The sequence below is a fragment of the Vanessa cardui genome, chromosome 6, assembly GCF_905220365.1.
Source record: "Vanessa cardui chromosome 6, ilVanCard2.1, whole genome shotgun sequence".
Taxonomy (NCBI): Eukaryota; Metazoa; Arthropoda; class Insecta; order Lepidoptera; family Nymphalidae; genus Vanessa; species Vanessa cardui.
The window spans coordinates 6,128,182-6,151,206 of record NC_061128.1 but is presented as its reverse complement, the minus strand read 5'-3'; the positions used below and the strand labels follow the sequence as shown (position 1 = coordinate 6,151,206).

The 23,025-nt window shown below is 29.4% G+C and overlaps 2 protein-coding genes across 10 annotated transcripts in view; both read left to right on the top strand.

The window, feature by feature from the left end:
* LOC124530166 overlaps positions 1-23,025 on the top strand; it is a 206,892-nt gene that overhangs the window by 148,738 nt on the left and 35,129 nt on the right. For all 8 annotated transcript variants that reach the window (XM_047104169.1, XM_047104163.1, XM_047104166.1 and 5 more), the window contains 6 exons: positions 5,848-6,012; positions 8,986-9,066; positions 9,281-9,466; positions 12,530-12,658; positions 13,039-13,116; positions 14,747-14,815. In XM_047104169.1, the coding sequence (XP_046960125.1) occupies positions 5,848-6,012; positions 8,986-9,066; positions 9,281-9,466; positions 12,530-12,658; positions 13,039-13,116; positions 14,747-14,815 (708 nt within the window). The remainder of the gene's footprint in view (positions 1-5,847; positions 6,013-8,985; positions 9,067-9,280; positions 9,467-12,529; positions 12,659-13,038; positions 13,117-14,746; positions 14,816-23,025) is intronic.
* Positions 15,964-19,592, top strand: LOC124530167. 2 transcript variants are annotated; one of them, XM_047104172.1, is made up of 2 exons: positions 15,964-15,988; positions 17,634-19,592. In XM_047104172.1, the coding sequence occupies exon 2, from the start codon at positions 17,672-17,674 to the stop codon at positions 18,482-18,484; it is 813 nt and encodes a 270-aa protein (XP_046960128.1). In that variant the 5' UTR covers positions 15,964-15,988; positions 17,634-17,671; the 3' UTR covers positions 18,485-19,592. The 2 variants fall into 2 exon arrangements, with proteins under 2 accessions (XP_046960128.1, XP_046960127.1); XM_047104171.1 differs by lacking the exon at positions 15,964-15,988 and adding an exon at positions 17,027-17,183.

The window sequence follows — 23,025 nt, the reverse complement described above, 5'->3', positions numbered from 1 at the left end:
AAGTGATATTGAATCAAATCACTTCGATTATACTTAAGTGTGTCAAACTGTTACAATAGGTCTATATGAACTAATAACATTGAGTAATCCTATTCTGATTTTGGTGCCGAGTAATATAATACGTAATATATGCAAGATTACCATTAATCCTTTAAATAAATAATATTACTAATGCCATCCAACTATTTATATTCAGTAGAGTTGTTTAGCTGTTTACTATGGGATTAGTCATCTCAATACATTTTTTTTAGATATCAAGAGTCAAGTACACTTACTAGTGGCACGGTTTTAAGCTTTAAGCGGGTCTACGTAGGTCACACTCACTTATCATTCTACCGCCAACTCTAACAGCAAAGCTTTTAAAATATTATGTACGCTACATAATTGTATTATAAATTTACGAAATATTTATCTCTATTATTACATCTCTGACCTTGTTTCACAAAAGCGGATTTTCCACCAGAGACACATATACGGCTATACTTTGTGTATAGATTCACTTACACAAACCCTTCACATTAAGATAATTATTTTTATTGAAATAAACTTTAAATATAATTTAATTTGTATATTTTGCTGTCTCACACACACTTATACATATATTGTAAGCACGAGTAGAATGCACTCATACTAATGCACGCTAATAATAAATTAACGTGGAGGGGCGCGCCTTCGTAAATGAACAGATCTATAACCCTCGTTTGCAAGTTAATTTAAAACTTATTTAATTAAATCGGTTTTACTACTCTCTTAAGATCTTCGAAGCCAATTTCGTTAAGCTTTTAAGTTTGTTTATAGAATTATTGATATTGGCGAAATAAGTTAGATCGCAGTGCTAATATTTTGATCCAGTCAAGTAAGCAATAATTTGTCTTGAAGAGCTTCAGCTTAAATAGTGTATGACCGGATCAATTGATCAAGGTTATAGTTACTATCTTATGCGTCCCAATGTCATGTCTTAGAGTGGGATTTTATACGAACCGTGCCTGTTTTCAAAAAAATCAAAATCAAAATCAAAATAAACTTTATTCAAGTAGGCTTTTATAAGCACTTTTGAATCGTCATTTTACAATTAAGTGAAGCTACCACCGGTTCGGAAAGTAGATTCTACCGAGAAGAACCGGCAAGAAACTCAGTAGTTACTCTTTTTTAACATTTAAAAAATACAACGTCATGTTAATTAAATACAATTATTTCAATTAATGTATCCTGCTTGGAAGTCAACAGGTATTAACTCCACGCTTTTTTATCATCTACAAAATCTTGTATCGAATAGTATGCTTTTTCTACCAATGTATTTTTAACAAACGATTTGAATTTACTAAACGGCAAAGTTAAAAATTTCTGCGGAATTTTATTATAGAAACGGATACCTTGCCCCAAGAAGGATCTATTGACTTTTAATATCCCATATCGCTTCAAGATTTATTTATTTTTTGTAAAATCCTAAGTTTCTTTTCACTTGCATATTTGTACATCTTCTCTACCTATTTTGTTTGACTTTTTATATATATTAATATTATATTAATTTAGTATCGGAAAATTATTATTTGTTAAATATTTTTTTTAAGTTTCTTTCCAAAATACATAAATAATGCAACTTGGAAGATTTTGAACTCATAATCGATCTATAATAGACAATCTGTTACATTTAATACATTAAACAGGGTTTGAAGCAGCATTGAATAAATAAAATGTAATCCAAATAGCGTTGTTAATAAGAAATTGGAAACTGAATTCGACGCCATAAATTTTAATGGACCGTTTATCTAATCCATAGTCCAAAAATAATTTGGAAGGATTTAACTTAAGTAGTCTTTAATTCCTTTTTATGGAATTAAATATTTATTGGAAAGAGTATTCCAATTCTTCGTATTATTCATCCAACATGATATTGAATATTATAAATTATATATAACAAGGTTTAATTTCAGATGTGTGGGAATATATTATGTATGTGGAAAATTATCTAGTATCTGGAAAAGTCGAGATGGCCCAGTGGTTAGAACGCGTGCATCTTAACCGATGATTGCGGGTTCAAACCCAGACAAGCACCGCTGATTCATGTACTTAATTTGTCTTTATAATTCATCTCGTGCTCAGCGGTGAAGGAAAACATCGTGAGGAAACCTGCATGTGACAAATTTCATAGAAATTCTGCCACATGTGTATTCCACCAACCCGCATTGGAACAGCGTGGTGGAATATGTTCCAAACCTTCTCCTCAAATGGAGTGGAGGCCTTTAGCCCAGCAGTGAGAATTTAAAGGCTGTTGTTGCTAACATGATATTGAATATTGGAAATGAAATATAACAAGGTTTAATTTCAGATGTGTGGAAATAGATTATGTATGTGGAAAATTATCAATTGCAGATCAATCGTATCGATTTATATCGCCTACTTAATATTTTTTCATATACCAGGATTGACAGGTCTTCAATGTTTCAATGATTTTAAGATCTTATTTTATGAACACTGAATCTTATCCGAGGATTACGGATTGAAACCCGACCGAGTTAGACGGCTTAATCTGTGTTAATAATTCATCTCGTGATGATCTGTAATATCGATTGAATTATTAAACTGTATTGGCACAATATCGGCACCTAAAGAAATGCCCAGCCCAGCACTTGCCAGCACTTTATCTCATAGTTCTGGTGGTTTCATGTATATCACTTTAATATAAGTGAAAGCACTAATTGACAACTAATTTTTTTTTAATACTGATTCTAGATAAAGGTGTTCGTTACTGAATTTAAACTTTCTTTGATTTAATTAATTAATAAGTTTTACTTTTTAAATTCATAAACGGTTACCAAATTCATGAAATATAACTATATTTTCGCTCCTTGCTTTCAAATATGAGAGAAGACAAATTTGCGTCATTAAGCAGTAACTATAATTTATTTCATTTTTTTTTCATCATTCTCCTGCCTTTATCCCAATTTTATTTGGGGTCGGCACAGCATGTCTTCTCCTTCCATATTTCTCTGTCAGACGTCATCACACAAGTAACATTCTTTCCAGCCATATCGTCTTTCACACAATCCATCTATCGTTTCCTTGGTCGTCCTCTACCTCTATATCCATCCACATCCATGCTCAAGGCCTTCCTCACAATGTTTCCTCATTACTCCGCATTACATGCCCATACCATGATAGCCGACTTCCACATAACTTCTCGGCTATCGGTGTCACTTTCAAACTTCTTCTTATATACTCATTCCTTACTCTATCCATTCGCGTAACACCACACATTCCTCTCATCATACTCATCTCCGCAACATGCAATTGTCTTTCAGTCATCCCTTTTGTAGCCCAACACTCTGATCTATACAGAACAGCACTATAATTTATTTATTCAATAAAAATATAATATACAATTTAAACAACGATATTAAGATATTCAACTTAAACTATTGGCTATATTTTATTTGCAATGTTAAGATAATCAATATTATATATCAGCGATGAAATTATATATCCCAACATGAATATTTTATCATTTTGAAAATACATAATTAATGAGATCACTAGGTTCTAACTCCTATAAATAATTCTGGAGTACTACTAGTACTATAAATATAAAGACATTGACGTACGAACTGATTTATTTTATGAAAAAAAATGCAGATACAATTTGAATAATAAATAAGTATATAATAGTTTCTAGGACATTACTGTCAAGGATATGAGTAAATTGATGATTACTCTAACCTCAAATGTAAATCAACTGAATATCAAAATCAACATCGGAATTATTCTATCTAGCTACGACTAGATGGAATAATACAAATTGTATTGATTATGTCACGATATACATTACACAATACTCACCTACTCAATTTCCAATCCAATCAAACGTCATATATCCAATACCCAGAAGCAGAATAACAATGGCAGCGATGTTATTGCAACATTTATCTCTTTGACGAATGCCAATGAATTAAAGCTTATAATCGCGGTCTATGTATACTGTCTACTTAATACCTTTTTCCCTTACTCGGATTGACAGGTCTTCAATATCAATAATCGGCTTATCAATACATAAATTAGAAAGCAGAGGGTTAGTACTTTGAACGTGTTATTTCAGAATCGGGTCGGTTTAGTATTAAAAGTACAAAAAACACATTGATTATTGTGCTCTTTAAATACATACACAAAAAAGGCATATAATAAACTGTGGACAGATATTCCATAATGAAAGTGGATAAGTACTTAAATATTTCTAAAACATTTTAGAGTTAGGATACAGGTAGGTAATACATTAAAACGTGAAAATCATAATAATAATCGTTTTCAATTACTCATATCTTACATATAAATAATATCTAATGCAATTAATTTGATGTTTCAGCTATGAGCATTCGTAAAACTTTTATCTGATTGGTTTAAAACTTTTAACAGTGTTTGCTGTCCCTCTATGCTGTTACCACAATGTTTACTTTTTTTTATTATTAGAGAATCAAGGGTCTAACCTCTTTTCTCCTATTGCGGTAAAAATATTCCGAAGAGCTTCGAAACTTGAAATTCGGTTTGCGAATAATATTTACTTCGCTGTTCCTAATAAATTAACGATGATTCACTCGGCGGCCCCAGTGAGATGAGCGCTTTACAACTATCTTATATAAACTGCTATAATATATTTATATGATACAGGAGTCAGTGTTAATACGAAATATTATATCTACACTAGTTTCACCATCTGATTTTAGTTGAAAATAATATAATTACACGTCAAAATTTTATTTTAAGAATCATCATCAGAGTCAAAATGACCCATTGGTTAGAACGAGTGCATCTTAACCGATGATTTCGGGCTGAAACCGAGGCAAGCACCACATTATACATGTGCTTAATTTGTGTTTATAATTCATCTCGTGCTCGGCGGTGAAGGAAAACATCGTGAGCAAACCTGCATGTGACTAACTTCACAGAAATTCTGCCACATGTGCATTCCACCAACCCGCATTGGAACAGCGTGGTGGAATATGTTTCAAGCCCTCTCCTTAATGGGAGAGGAGGCCATTAGCCCAGCAGTGTGAAATTTACAGGCTGTTACTTTAAGAATCATTATTTATAGAATCTATAGCTCCTATGTCCTTTTTTTCTCAAAGAAGTTTCTGAATAGCAAGGCTTCCAATAGTTTATGTATAGACTTCGTAAATAAGTTATCTTTATGTTTACGATATAATATGATAGACATAAAACACGAACCGTCATATATTAAGTACACTTCATTTATAGACCTAGTCTTACTTTTATTATTTATATTTCATACGTGTAATGGTGCCATAAAATAGAGCAAGCGATAAAATAAGAAATATCATTGAACATCTTGATAATAACTTATTACTTTCGTGGACACCTTTGTATAATATACGATATCTAATATCCGTGAAAACATTTTTTATTAATAAGGTCATAGACCGAATACAGTAACTAGTTATTTTACTTCAACCCATAGACATTACCAAATGTGAAAGTAACTCTTTCTGTCTCTCATTCTTTCACGACCAAACCAATGTACCGAATCTGACGAAATTCGGTGTGAAGCTAACTTGAACTCCAGGGAAGGACATATTATAGGCTACTTCCGTTCCCTGACACATAAAAAATCAAACCATTAAAATGCGAATGAAGCCGTGTACGACAGTAGTTGCATATACATTATCAATACACAATCAACTTGTGGCTCTAATTAAACAAACTCAAATTGGCTTCTACGTTCAAAATAACATAGAAACAAATTTGATGTAACTTATAACAAATTCCACGAACTCGTTATAGTCTTGTTGCACACTGTGTCTAAAGTCTCGTAACGTCATGAATATACTTTTATTCCAGAGCCGTCAGGACTACAGAACAGCTTTCCTGAACTATTGCAACAACTCCAACCCCGTGAACCTCGCAACGTATTATGACTCGCATAACAATTATGTGCAACAGCTGACCGCTACCAACGCCATGATTGAACAATATCATAAGCATACATTACCTACAATATTACAGGTAAGGTTGTTTTTTTTTTATAAATTTCATAAATACAGTTTTTGTTATACGAATTTGAACTTTATTTTACTACCAATATTCAATTAATGTTGCTATTGGTACCGATGAATACTTATTATTATTTTATGATACGATTCCAAACCTACCTACAAATCGAGAGTTTATACAAAAAGGAATAAACATTCTTATACTTATTTCCTTATATTATGTTCACCCTTCCTATACAAACATTATATTACAACAAATCTTCCGAAGCAGAAAATCTTGGAGCAAATATTTAGATTTCTCAAACTAACACGCATCCAAAATAGCGACGTCATGTTTAAGAATTTTCCCGTTTGGAAATATAATATTTCAAAAATGGTTAAATTTTTAATATAAAATTCAAATATTCGTACAACGACTAGTGAATGTTTATTTAACAATTCTGTAATCGTATAATATTTTTTAAAAGGTAATTTTTATTACGGTTATAAATAGAAATATTTTGAAATTCGAAGCATTCATGTAACAAATTACTTTTCCGAACGTTTCAAAGAAATGATGGAAAAAAAGTAAAGCTTTCATGGAAATTGTGATTCAGCACTCTTATCGGGTAATTATTCGTCAACCAAGTACTTGGTTTATTATAGAAAACGTCTCAATTTTTCAACGGAATTTTTTATATTTTTTTTCATCAAGATTTATAATCGTAGGATTAAGAAACAACATACTCCAGAAATTACCTTCAAATAAAGTTTCAAAGAATTGAATAAGTAGAAAACAAAGTCAGTGATTATACGGCTTGGTGTATGACGAAACATCAGCAAAGTTGTAACAAAACTCTTCAAAATCGTTATGAAATGGAAAATATTTCAATTATCCTTCGTATTTCTGTATGTTGTACTAATTAGTTCAGTTATATTATTATTTCGTTACTAACATTATATTTATCTTCGCTTTTAAATTATATTCTCGTATTGTTTTTACCATAACTTGAAAATATTTCCAAAATTTAAACGCAAAAAAACTTAATAATTTTAAACCTTAAAAATAACAACCTTAATTTTCATAAAAGGACTGAATATTTACATCATACTTTATAAACAAAAACAAACACAGAAACCGTTTGTATACTCTAAGTTTATATGTGCCTAATACACAAATACAAAAAAGTTGTTAGACTATAAAATCACAGTCATAAGCAACGGACAATCGGCGAAGAAAACCGCAAGAATTGAAAATAATAAAAAAAAAAACTAATGTCAACGCAATTATTTTTATGTAATTTTTTTTTTCAATATGTGTGTTATTGTATAGCAGTGAAGGTAATAAAGCATACATGATTATCCAAACCTCAAAAAAAAGTGTAATAACACAGTTTCACAACCTAAAAATGGAAGAACAAATATTATTCAATCCGGTTCAATCTAGTCTCTCCAACCCTATTAATCTCGATATGGAAGGCTTCAAGCGCACAATAGAAACACGAGCAGATTTTAATTAAACTGACGGTTCCTCGCTTTAAAGCCGGATTCATGCAAGATGCATATCTGGCTGTGACGTCTTGTATATTATTATTACAGGATATAATATGTAACTCTTAACATTGTGTAAAAAATTAAATATATAAGGAGCTAATCATAGAATGAAATATAAACACAAGATATTAAATAAAAATTGTAATTCGAGATAGAAAAGTACGAACAACTATGCTGTAGCTAGAAAAACTTGAGACGAAACTTTTAGAAGATATTCAATCTACGTTCTTTGACTATGTAAAATATTAAACAGATCGAGAGATAAAATCCATTCAGAATTCTCTTGTATGACATAACAATCTTAAATTATCCAAAAATTATTGATTTTATAATACGTGTACAAATTTTTTTCAATATATTCAATATACTCAGCGATTTGTTTTTTAAACCAATCGAAATTCTATCTCATCAATTTTTCGATTATAAAAACGTAATTGCTCAACACACTTCATAATACTGTAAGCGTAGATTTTATATAATATATTTATACAAAATCTACAATCGATTCAATTATTAATAAACTCATTTTTGTAATCAATAAAAAAGGTATATAAAATCGTATTACCTCTAGTTAAATTCATATATGGAAATTGTTATCTACGAATGAAAGTCACTCAATTAAAATTATGTCAGTATTTTTATAATTCAGCCATCACGAGATAAATAGGGTGTAAAAGAGTTATTATTTTTGGTCTTTGTTTTTTCCATCTAAAAAGTGGAGGTGCCGTAAATTATAGCTGAGTCTGTATTTTGTAAGCGGAAATAAATTATCACTGAAACCAAAGAATAAAAACGATTAATTAGACCCATATCTTTTTCATCGTGCGTTTATTTTGTAGAACATTATTAATTAGTATAATTATGGCTCAAAAATGAATTAAATTTAAAGAATATATTTCATTTGTTTATAAAACAATTGCTCGTTTAAATATACGAAACAAAATTGGCTGAAACGTTTTGTAGCTAAAACATATACGATCTATTTTGTTACATTTTATCATAAACAAATATTGTTTAACACTGGCCGTCAAAAAACTGCAACCTATCGTAATTTAAAACACTCATAACAAGGTTTAGCATTAAAGTGCCAAAATGAGATGCAAATAGGTCGCCTCCTGGCACTTACTCACTACTTAGGTACCTGTTTATCTTTTTTATACAGAAAGCTTAAGAAATATTAATATGTAATACTGAAGAGGAGTTAAATTAATTCATTAATAATTTATTAAATATAAAACAATTTTTTATAATACCTATACTTATGTAAAAAGGTTTTAGGTATAATTAACCTTTCCTTTGAAAAACGCCTGAACGTAAAATAAATTAAAGTAAAAAAAAAATTACATATTCACGAACAGGGAATATTCTATTGCTTATTTGGTTGAAAATTTATGTTCCACGCTTTTTTATTTGGTTCTGCATCACATAATTAATGATAGTACGTTAATTTCAGGAGCTGGAGGAAATTTTGACTGACGTAACAACTGCTGTCAGCGACGCGATTTGTCAAGAGGGAGAAATAATGACCGACAAGGTATCGCGGTAGTTTCATTACACAGATAATGTTGCGAATGTTTCTTATTGCAATACATAAGTATCTTTGGCACACACGCATGGCCTACCGTACAAGATGTTATTAATAAAGAATTTTTTATCTCTGAACGTGGATATTAAAAATTGTAATATATCAGAATTAAAAAATAAAATTGCGAGTAAAATATATAATATGTTTATTTTTTTTCTGACAGAGTAACAACCAGCTTCGACGCTACGAGTCTCTATGCGCGCAAGCGCGCGCCGTGTCGAGTACTGCAGACTTGGCCCATCTTGCGCGTACGCTGCTAAACAATCAGCCCCCAATGCGGACGCCTCTGCGTGCTTTCTTACCACCGTACCCACCAGAACCAGATGACCCGCCCCTTGACGTCGCTGCGGTATTTTCTTTTAAATCTTTTAGTAAAACACATTTTATATCTAAATTGGTCATTATCTAAAAAAAAAAAACATTTTCCTGACTGATCAATTAAATCTTCTGTCTTCTTTTATCGGTAGATTTAACGTTTCTGTAAATTATAAGCTTAGCATAATTCAAGGGAAAAAATGGTACCCACACCACGCTCGACAGACAATCAGATCAAAATTAAACTTTGGCAAAACGTGATCCGAATATACTTTCTATTTAGAACACATTAACCGTCAGATCGGATGCGGTTGCACGCTCATTTAATATGTGGTATTTATTTATATTGTTAGACAGTTTGTTCTTACAATTTAAATTAAAATATATTTTGGCCAAGTCAAAGTAAATATTTTCAATCCCACTTATTATACACCCAATTTACGTTTATCAAATAAATAATAAAAATGACTAATGCGTGATCTTCAACATACGCCATAAGAACCGTCAAATAATTCGTCGTCTTCGAAATTATTCGTGACAACTTTGTTTCCTGAAAATGTTGAAAAGGACATGACTAATTACTTTAAGCACAACATCACTTCAGTGGCACTAACCTAGACTTCAATCCATAGTTTTAGGTGTACGTGATATTTCCACTCAGCAATCTCTTGGTCATCTCAACTTATCGGTCATGAAAATATATAAATAAACTTTATTATATATATATAAATATTTATATTTTTAATTATTAGATTCTTAATAATCAGATATAACCAATGAAATTATTTTTTGTTTTATATTAGACAATAATTTTAAATATTCGTTATTATAAAATCAAAATTAAGGGTACCATAACTCTCATATTTCGTGATACCTAGAGTTATGGAGTAGAGCATAACTATGCTCTATTTTAACTACACAACTTATTTGAGTACAGTAGAGCATAGTTATACTTAGAAGTAGAGCATAACTATGCTCTGGTGTACTCAAATAAGATACAACGACCTCACGAAAGTTTCTGAAAAAGTTATTCCATTGCATCACTTTACTGTACTATTCGATCATTGTTTTAGCAGTTTCAAACAATTTTTAGTACTAGGTAGTAAATAATGAAATGAATAAAATAATGAAAATGACTTGTTTGAAGTCTGTTATTGCCGTTATTCAAATTATAAATGTAATAATTTAATGTTGACCAAAATAAACCAAATAACCCAACAGCCATATTGCCTGGAGAGCTTTCAATCACAAATATATATTATGAATCACTCATGTGACGGAGCTTATTTATAATGATAATTAATACTCTACTATGAAAACATACTGGGTTCTGTATTGCACTGTAGCTATGCTGTATAATCAATTGACAGTTTTCTCATTTAAATTGAATATATTTCATTCAAATGGGCTAATATAAGCACTATTGAATCGTTATTTCACTTTTCACTAAAAAAATTAAATTTAAAGCATATGAAGATAATTAATAATGTACCTAATTGGATTTGTATATGAAAAATCAATAAATACTTCAAAACAAATAATCGTTTTCGAATCATATTCATGACGTACAGAATAATGTGCCTGTGGAACTTTTAATGTGCCCGTAGAACTTTTTTTTTACAAATTGAAGTGCTTATAAACAAAACGCAGTGACGTAGGGCCTTAATTGAGTGGACCGAACCGATTCGTATTAATTTAAACTTGAATCCCAAACGTAATGAACGAGCAAATTAGATATATATTATACTTGCCAACAAATTTCTCTATGAATACGGAGCACGCGAATTTGATAATTATTATGAATATTTGTTACTGCAAATACAATAACATTAATTCGTTTATAATTTCGTATTACGTATCTTATAAATTCAATATATATTTTTTAATAAATATTGTATTGATTCCAATCCATTGAAGTAAGTTCGGACGATAATTCAGTCTTTTATTCGATACCCTGCTATTGTGTGCTCTTTTGTATATTAAATGAATTTCATAATTGAAATACAACTCCTGCAGTCTCATTTATCTGATTTGCATAGGTGGCCCTGTGTGGTAATGCTATTAATTCCACCTTAATCTGTCATATCACTCAATCTTAATTCATAATCTAAATTAGATATAGTAACATCTGGGGGCACGGCAGTGCCTGCGGTCACAAGTCACTATAATTATAATATAAAGAAAACTATTGATACAATTCCTAAGTGTTGATTTATAACTAAGTAATAATTTGAATAGGACTTGGCTTTTATGAGATCTGAAATATTTTTATGATGGAAAGACTTAATCGAGAGACTTGGCATTTTTTTACATTTTTTGTTTTTGGTGAGATATTTTATTCTGTAAATATAAAGTTGTACATATATACCTCGTCAAAATATTATGAAAAAGAACCATAACGGTCTTATGGTAATATAATAGTGCATCACACGCCTTTCTTTATTAAAGTAAACGTAATAAATACGTTAATTTTATTGCTCCTCTGAATTTGAACTCACGAATTTAGTTGATATACGATTTATTAATTTATTGAGTTATGTCAAATCGCTCATCCAGAACGACATCGTCACAATTGCAAAAATCTGTAAAATGACTTTTTCATTCCAAACGATCTCATTTCGTACATAATTTCTAGTGTAATATTCCAACCGGCCAATTTTATTTGATGTTTTCAGTCCGTACTGGTTCACATAATGTTGTCTTAAATTTTCGCGATTATTACACATTGAAATAAAACTAGTTATAACGGATTTGAATCGCGTATATTAATTATTTTTGACATCCCGACGTTTCGAGCACTTTATAGCATTCGTGGTCACAGGTAGACAGAGAGACTGTAGAGTCTACTAGTGTAATATTGTCAGAATTATTGTTATATAGATGTCAATCAAAAACTATTGAAACAATAATTCTTTTCAATTAAGTGACGATGTCGTTCTGGATGAGCGAAATGCTTAATGAATAATTTATTTTGAAATAAATTCAACTTAATATCGAAGACATGAAAATATTAATTTTTATAAAAAAATACGTAAAATATAACATATATTAGAATATATTCAAGGAATTGTTTTTATATTGGCGATATATTTACCAGGAGAGCATGCCGCCAGTTTTGCGCGGAGAGATGTTGCTTGATCGTATGGGCGGAGGACAAGCGCGGCTGAACTACGAGCAACTGAGAAAGGACGCCCAAGATCTTGAATTACAAATCAAACAACTACAGGTATTCTAAAAATTCAACATTCAATCGTTAAAATATTTTCACTAGTATCAAATCTTTACGAAATTACTAAATATATATTAATATTTTAAAATGCTTTAAATATAGACTTGTATAGAATATATAGTTTTCGTAACACAATTTAACACATCCAAATGTCTCTTAGTACCAATAAAAGGACATAATAACTGAAACTGTGGTAAATTGATGTATCTCCAATTCTAGTCACAAAGAGTTATTAATAGACAAAATGTTATAATGTAAAATATTAATTAAAGATTAACTTTCCTTACAAGAACTTGACTTAGTTATTTTATTTAGCGATGTTATAATTACTTTAGGTTTTATTCATGAACACATTAAAATATACAGCGTATTTACAGGATGGACTGGACTCTTTAGCTCGGCTGCAGGCTCGTAGCCTCGAGGGAAGCATGTATAATAAAGTCAACGAAATACAAGTAAGTTTTTGATAACTATTAATAATACAATCTCCAAAACAAGAGTCGCGACTGTTTTTTATGTATTTAAATCTATTATTCAAAAGTGTATTACTTAATTCAATACATACAACTTACAAAACGTATAAATTGGGACAAGTTTAATGTTGAAACAGAAAACATGTTTGAAAATCCTAAGTTAATTGTAATTAAGTTACTAAGATAAATAAGACTACAACAATTTTTTGTAAATTTTTTTAACGCAGTAATATTTATATTTGTTACACTGTAAAAAAAATGGTTATACATTAGAACAAAACGTAACATTTCAAGTTTTTATATCAATGACTTACAATGAATTCATTTCGTATTTTATTTAACACAAAGTTAATATCTACTAAAAATCCTTTATAAATTATCCTAGTGTCTTATTTTTAATAAAAATAATACAGCATGAATTATTTGACAATTCTTTTATAAAGTGTGAGAATAGGTATTACCTAAGACGTGGATTTACTGACAGCTTGACACTATTGTGAGGAACAGCTTTGAAAAGAATCTTGAATGGATGCGTCTCGATTTCTCGCTTTATATGACGATATTTTATTTTAAGTTTTCGAAACAGGTCATTTTTATCACTCAAGATATTTCTTAACTTTGAAACTTTGATATTTATAGAGAGGTCAATCGTATCAAAATATTACTGAGTATATACATTACTAACTTGTAATTACATAATATTATGATCCTTTAAAATATAGAGAAATTAAACAATATCAATATATGTATATTATAGCAAAACAAAATTTCCAAAATACTTCATTGTATTTTATTTATAGATACTTGAGAGCGCTCTTCACTTGCTCAATTCCAATAAACAATTGGATATTAATAAACTTACTAATGTTATTGTGGCGAATATTTTTATGTCTTTTTGTTACCTTTTCATGTAAAAATTAGAGAATCTTTACAATAAAATTGGTGCATCAGATCAACAAAAAGGATATCATTTACAAAGGTGTTGTGTGAACGGTCTAAAATATGCTGATATTACAAGTAAGAATGAAAAATCTATCTAGAAACTAACATATGTAGATGTTTGTAGTATTAAGTAAAGTTTTAAATTTAAGAATTTATATTTAAATTGGATATTTTTAATATTTATTCGTTATCTATATTTAGATCGAATTGTATTAATATCGGTTGTATCAAAAGGTTAGCGAACCGTCGAGTTTACTAGCGCCATCTACTTCCGCTGTTGAAATGTATCTACTTATTGCAGCTAGAGCCATCTATGAAAGTCTTTCGAATATTTCAGCAAACGCCTCGTAGCACAAACAAACTACGTATAGACATTTACATATAGATGGCATTAAGTATTAGGTTTAAATATTTGAAACTTATCATCTAGGTAAAGTGACAAGAAAGAGACATATCCATTAAAAACTTTAAGATTTTAGATTGTATACCATATTTTAACTAATTATAATGTTAAAAAAATATTTGTCATTATAAATATTTGAAATAATATAGGCATCAATTTTCCACCAGAAAACTTTTTCCGCAAGTGTCAAAAATAATTAGAAAAAAAGACAAGCTGATCAAAAAAATATATTTGGTGTGAGATATTTAAATATTACTATTTTTACAGGAGGATATATCCGTCAAGAAGTACGACTATCGCGCTACGCAGCTTCATCTGGCTGCAGTTAGAGCTCAGGTAAGTCGTATTATTTATAATTATAAAATTAACATTATTAATTAAAAAAACCTTACAATATTATAAAATATTATATATACAACAGACCGTTACCCGGCCGCTTTGCTGGGCTTTGAATAAAATATTTTTATAATAATTTTTATAATATGTATTTTTTAAATAATATATAGGTTGATTGGTCAGTATCATACCGGTATATCAAGTAATTTTCGCGTGATTGACGAACAAAGAAAAAAAAATCATAATATAAAATATATTGAAGATGGGGTAATGCAGTTGAAATTCGTGTTTCTTATAAATTACTACCTAAGTCTAATCTCATCAATGGCTTTAAAAAAAAAAAGTGGCAACTGTAGTCTACGTGTTTACCGCCTTATTAAGGAATAATAACTGTAACTGTAATACTTAGTTTATAAATAAAAAAATAATGCAATAAAAAAACATTAATAAGTAATGTAAATCATTAAGATAAAATCTCATTTCTATGATCAACAAAAATTACTTAGCTAAAAATGCAGTTTGTTTTGAAAAGAAGACCTTCAACTTCCGAACAAAGATCACATTCAGCGTAAATAAACGTTAGACCATTTCTAAGCAAAGCGCGCATGTCATGTTGCGGCAAGTCGCCGAGCCATGCGGACTGGGCATCCGAGCTCCAATCAATATATTTCAATATTTCCCGCTACTTCTCCCGGGCTTTTACTGTGGCTCCCATATAAAAATTAAATTTGACATTAAGATAAATAATAAAAATTATAACAGTGAAATTTATTTTTTTTTTCCTTCAAAAACATTGATTTGGTTTACATTTTATTGGCTCACAAAAGGTAAGTAAACAATTTATTTAAATAATTATTTTAAATTATTATATAAGGCAGAACTATTTTAGTAATAATATTGATAATAAAATAAAAACAACAAAAAGTTTTCGACGTGATCAGTGCCGCATTGCGCACAGCCTCCCACTTATTCAGTCTGAATCTGAGATGAGATCTCACGGTCTGACATAACCTACGCATTTTGGTATCAGCTGTGTATTTGGTCTAAAGATACAATTAATAGTTCTAAGTAAATATATTTATTACGTGAGTCCTTCTCTCCACGATTACGGATAACAAAAGAAAAATTAAGTATCGTGCCAAGATGGGTTGGATTTCTATGAAAAACCATATGGTAAGTTTGACAGATGTTCATTTCATAATATCAAATTCTTATCTAATTAAAAATCTTACTTATAATCTCTTAATTTTTAACAACAAACAGCACTAAATTATAATATTTACCAATACTTACAAACAAAGGAAACTATTAACGGCTATTAATAACGAATTACGCTAATGCCTACGTATTAAATACCTTTAATTAAAATAATATAAAATTTTATTGTGACGATTCGCTAGATATTAAACTACAAATTAATAATTTTAAGGATAGGATATTCCTATCTTAGTTTAATCGAGGTTTTTTTTATAAATTACATAATCAACCATATTTAATAAATATAATTTATATAAATTCACATAGGGTAGCTTTACAATATATTTTATGTTATATTTATCTATTAATAATGTTATAAAATGGCATTCCGGCTACGATATTTTTGGAATAACAACAGGTGACCTTTTCTGTTGATTAAAAGCATACGTATATAACAGGGTATGTAGATAGGTAATATTGAATTATTTTAAAGTAATTATTTATATTTGCGTGAATCAATTAAATACCTACGTCTCATTTTGTCAAATATTTATTTTAAAGTTAGTAATTTTTTTTTATTGAAATAAGTATATTTACTTCTGTTTTCCGTATAAATTCAAAATTAAATAATATGAGTATATCATGTAATCATCGTCCTCTTGCCAATATTCTATAATTGCTATGGTCCTTACGACAAAAAAAGTATTTAATTAAAGCCAATATGTTGCAAATGTGAGGTATTTTATCTCATAAATATTTTTTTACTCAGTTTTTAAAAAAGTTATTGTTATCTTTAGTAACATAAACTATACAATTTTCTTAAAAAAAATTAAATGTTAAGATTTATTACAAATTTATCATTATTACATAAAATTTAAGTGAAATTAAAATTTATATTTATTAGTCAATGAAATTTATTTTATAGAATACCAAAGAATTTTCTTTGTGTCGTTCGAAAATTTCCCTACGAACACGGAACGCTGCCATACCAGTTTTCCCGCGCGACCGCGTATACAGCGCCTCTTGTGGGCATGTCACAAACTAATATGCGTCATTCGTACTTGATTATGGTGTGTTATTCGAGACGTGTTTGTTTCCAAAATTTTATTTATTAACTTTTATAAATAATATGCCTAGTGAATAAACATACTTATTATTAATATTTATGAAGGTGAGTCTCTATCATTTGTATTTTTTGGTTATGTAATTCGTTCTGTTATAAACTGTGACTGATAAGGCAAATATTACTATTTCAGCATAAGCTAAATGATAATTGTGGTTATTATTAGCTCTAAACCAAGTCAATTATTTTGTTAGTTGCTTGATAAATAACATCTAATGTATTTTTTATATTTAATGCTATCACCTAACCTCAAAATAATTGATGCTAATTTATGAAAAATATACCATATTGCTACAATAGTAATACTTTCCTTTTGTCAAAAAGAATCCAATATAATTCAATACGCAATTGTTTTTGATCATTAATATATAATATATTAATAAAAAAATGTACAAATCTTCGTTTGTTAAATCAGATGTTTAGGCGGGAAACAATTTATTATTTTTATTGTACAGTTAACACATCGTGAAAGTTTATGTTTTGCTTGTATTATTACAGGTCGACATTACGTATTCAGTTAATTCGTAAAAAACACAATGAAACAAACAACAAACGAAAAGTCAAAGAAAAATGGCTTTCATCTGGATGATGATAACGTGCGATATAAAATCAACAAGGAATATTTTAACAACGCCAATAAGCAAACATCTAAAACCATTAAAAAGCAGAACATAATTGAACAAGATGATGAAAGTGTTCGGTACAAATTTCCAACAACTCCTACACCATCAAAATCGAAATTATTGGAACGAAAACCCAAACCTAAGCCCAAGATTAAAGTTAACTTTTGGAGTAATAAACAAACGGTGAACAGACTTAATAAAGCTGAGGTTAGAAAAAACAACATTCGCAGGCATACTGTAATTGGCAGTAATGATGAACTCGCTAGTAAACCAAAATCATCTGCCGTCAAGGTACGCAAACGTGTGTCCTTCCTGCCATCCCCACTCTTTTTGGACAACCATATACCAATGGTTACTGTGCCTGACGATTTGACAATACAATTAAATGAAGAAGAAGCTAATGACTTAGGCGAAGATCTTAACCTTGCATTTAGTAATAATAAATCAGCTGAAAATAAATCCAATGATAATACCGGGAGGAAAGGACGAAGTTCAACAACGCAAACAAGTCCAAGAGTTGCTAAACGCAAACGTAATTCTGAAGATTCAGATACCCGATCTCAGGGAAATGAGTATGAATTAGAATTCTTTTCAAAATATGTAGTTCAAAAACTTAGAAGAATGGAGACAAATCAGAGAATTTACTCTGAAAATTTAATAAACACAGTTCTTATGTTAGGTCAACTTGGTGAATTGAATGGTAAATCAAAAATAGGCGAAGCATAATATATTTACATATTTATTAACTACTCTATACAATATATTTACAATGTATTAGTGAATAACACCATTTTTAATATTTGGATACCTTATTTTCTTGAAGGAATGCTGTTTAATAATATATTCATAATGTAAGCATAAAAATTATGAGACCATTTCCAGCTGTTAAATAACTTATACATATAGATAGATAGTAACTTGAGGTTCTAGGTTAAAGTTGGTTTTAAATAAAATAAAAAACTGTTTTTGAATTAATAGACTGTTGAAAAATTTTGTAAATGTTACATGCACTCATTGCTTTGCAATAACTTATGGTTTATTTGTTCTAAGAACTATAAAAACAATTGAAGTTTGAATTAGTTTGAGATTGAAGTTAGTTTAATTGTTTATAACATTCAATTTGTATAAAACAATTTCCTAAATCTTTAAAATTAGGTAATCAATAAAGTTAAAGTATACTTTTATTATTAAATTAAGTTTGTACATTATTCAGACTTATCTAAAATGATGTCTAAATAAAACATATTCTTTATTAAAGAGTTAATAACATGTTACATATATTTATATATCATGTTTTGAACTTGAATATTTATTCTGTCTCTAAATGACTAATGAATTATATTACTTGTAAGGTAAAAAATAAATGTGTTAAAATATGAGTAACATTTATCTATGAACTGTTAGTTTTTTCTTTATTTAACTGTTCATACTAAATGAAGAGGTTTCTGTGATGTTTTTGCATGAAAAGTATATTAACATTGTTTTATAGTAAACTTTCATAATGTGCTAGTTGAAGCTAGATTTTTTCCTATGAAGCGCACAGCTTAAATTATTTATATTTACCGTTTATGTAAATTAAGTAAGAAAAAAGTATTTGTTTATAATGGTTCTATATTCAGGCATTTTGATTTTTTTTTTTTCAAAAAAAAGAAATGTTAGTTTTATTTTATTGTGAATAATAATGAGTTTTATATTTCAATATTTACGTTAGGTTAGTGAATTTCACAGTACACTTTTTGACCTCCGTTGAGTGAAAACGTTTTTAGGGTTTTCTGTTGGTCCCGTTTGTTTGTATGAGAATGGACTGCCTTACTAATAAATCATTTTCAACGAATTCGTTTTATTTATTATTTATGCATTTCTTGAAAACCACCACTTTGGCATGGTTACATATAATGATAATTTTAATTAATCGTAGAGCTCTGACAATTATATTAAGTATAAAAGTCATATGCATCTACCTAGCTACCTACTTATTTATGTAGCTTTTTAATGATATATTTTCAATATTTTGATTCTTCGTTATATTTACATCATTCAAAGTATCACGTAACTATAAAATAATAAGTATTTCTTAACAAGTGAAACGTGACCCAGCTTCGATTTTGACTTCTTGTACATAACACAGTTTGTATGACGTAGACGTGTATTAATTTGTGTTTCAACAAAGGTACATCGCAACTTTGATCACAACATCACAACGTCGTATTTCTGGGCGTGCCTTTGACTTGAGAAGGTTTTCATCTTACTTCAATGCGGTTTGATGGATACGCGTTGCAGTATCTCATCCACTACGTGCAGTTTTCCTTCTTCCCATGACATAAATAAATTAATTAAGCAGTACTTGCGCTGAGCTTGTACTCAGAATCATCGGTTATGATTCGTGTCTTGTTACTACTGAGTCATTAGCATTACTGTTAAAAAGTACAGCCTTAGTAAAGAAATAACATTTGGCTTTCTTCAGAATTTACCAACATTAAATAATTACTAAATTGCTAAGAGCCTAGACTACGATTATGACCGCTTTGACCTAACCATACTCTTTTCATTAGCGGTTATCGTACCAACGTTTAGCAAATGCCGTAGGGACCAACCACATCACCAATTTCACGCCGATGTCGAATGATTGGAATACCTACTGCGTTTAACTACTTTTATTTGTTCAAGGTCAAGGTACCACAGGTATTTAAATTTATTGAATTTATGTCATTCCAATCGTGCTATTTATTCCTTATTTTATGTGTTGTTAATAAAATCTTTTGTTACTCAAGAAGTGGTTACTATTCTTAATAACGATATTATGTATCCGATTGCAGTTGATAATGCGAATACCTACCGTATTCCACAGAACTTTTAATACATATTTAAATTCGATGAAAACATTGTTTGTTCATCATAAAAAAAGATAAGAAGTGGCATAATTATATATAAAGTTGAATAAAAACATTACTTTTTAATATTTCTTATTGCCTCATCCTAAATCAAAATACCTATAACATTCTCTTAAAGTAATGCATAGATTAAAAATAAATTTAGTGAATTACTTAATAACTACATGTTTTGCAGATTAATCTTGTATATTCCAATTTTTCTCCAGACTTAAAATTATATATGTTTTGAAAGACTAGTCAAAAAGTCAAAAAAGTTTTTTAAATGCAATATCCCATTAATGGATATAATTATCAACTAATAATTTTTGACTGTTACGTATGGATTATATACGTAATCAGTAAACGAATAATTATGATCCTCAAAAATATATCAATCTCGTGATGTTCTCGTGATGACATATTAAATTATATAATCATATTTAAAAACGCAGTAGGTGGCGAAAGAATCCGTCCTACGCTAGGATTATCGATTGTCTATTAGTGGATTTATACATTATTTATCAACGTAATTATAAAAATCAACCTACAAGCAACAAACACAACAATTTAAATTATAAAACGTACACGTGCGCCCTTAACGTAAAATCTCTTCTACTAAAATTATACTTCGACATGAAACCGGCAACCAAGTGTGAGCAATTAACCCCAAACAAATGTGACAACACCTTCACTTAGGACACTACATTAACATGGATAAACCTTCGTCAGAATTTGAATCTTGCTCAGCACATGCATTATTTTACATTTATTATTCTACTCCATTTACCAAAATATTCTTTGTTTAAATATATATACATTACAAAATTATCTTGTCTAAATTGAATGTCGCATCAGTAGCTAAACCACGTATGTATATCTAAATCGAAGATTCGCGCACTCAAATCCGGGCATGCAATCATTTAGTTTGCATATGCTTATTTTGTGTTTATAATTCGTGTCAGGTACCGTAAATAAACCTACTTGTGTATGCAATCACCAAAGATTAGCTTGGTAAAAAAAGGCTTCAAACATTTTTAAATGAAAAATCACTGGCTGTCCAGCTGCGAGACATTTACAGACTATATTAAAAAAGTTTGGTTTTGAAAAAAATCGATTTCATTTTGATCTAATAGCAACTGCCAATTTTATTTAAAAAAAAAGCAAGCCTCAATCAGGTTCATTTTAAAAGCACTTAATTAGAGAACTAACTATAAATAAATCAATCGTATTATTGTCCATTGACAAACTACAGCATTAAAAAAAAATTACTTCATTATTTTCTTGGTTTTCCTTTATATCTAAAGAGCAAAAAGTATTTTCAATATCACAAGAAACTGAGAATGTTAACAGTTACAATATTGACTTTGCAACTGAAAATTATCATAGAAACTAACGTACTAAAAAACTATACATAGTTTCTCTATAGAATTATAGGTGATTCAATTAAGCTGTTATCTTTTAGGTTTTACTCATTTTTCTGAAAGTGGGTCTTAATTAGCGCGACACAATTTCGACTAACAATATAACTTCACTAAAACTTTTTTGTTGTTCGTTCTTTATATTATATAATTACATTAATTATACAGAAACACTAATTTATCAAAAAAATCCTCAAGGCTATATGTAATCAGATCTTATTTCCCATTTATTTCATTACGCTTCACAACTATGATGTATATATTACACTAACAGAGTAAAAGATTCGAAGCGTACTTTATATTTTCTTTATTCTGTACGTGATCAAAAGGTTGTACGTATATTTTTTGAAGTCGTAATGTTGTCATATGTAAATATTATTAGCGTATATTCTGTAGGACATAATTATTTAATGAAAAAAAACAGTATTTTATTTTATTTATCTGTGGAACTTATATACGATCTGTTGTTAGCTTACTTCGTAAAAGCTACCATCCCATTTATTTATTTACGCGATTAAATTAGTAAAGTAACAAGCTTTGTATAACCTACTGCTGGGATGGTGATTTCTTTTAGGAGGTTTAGAGTTAATTCTACTACGATGAAGACCACCAGTTTTCTCACGATGCTCTTCTTCGTCGCCGAGACGAATTTGTTAAAACATTTTAAGTATTTAAAAATTCAGTGGATCTCGCCTGAATTTGAACTCACTCTATCCATCTCAGGTTGTTAACAAAATTATTTATAATCATTTTACATAAATATGTATATGTATATACGTATCATTTAAAAGTATAACAATCTTCGTTGCTGATTTTTATCGATAGCTATCGTAACATTCGTAACGGTGAGAACTTAACGTTTAATCAAATTATAAAATAGCGATTCAAAAATGCTCGCAAAAACCTGTGAAAATGTATTTTATTTATACATATAATTGAATATATAAAATGTATAAATATGTTTCATTATCACCAAGTA

Bases quoted from the DNA above. Each gene is read 5' to 3' on its own strand.
- LOC124530167 (XM_047104172.1), top strand. From the start codon at position 17,672: ATGAAACAAACAACAAACGAAAAGTCAAAGAAAAATGGCTTTCATCTG.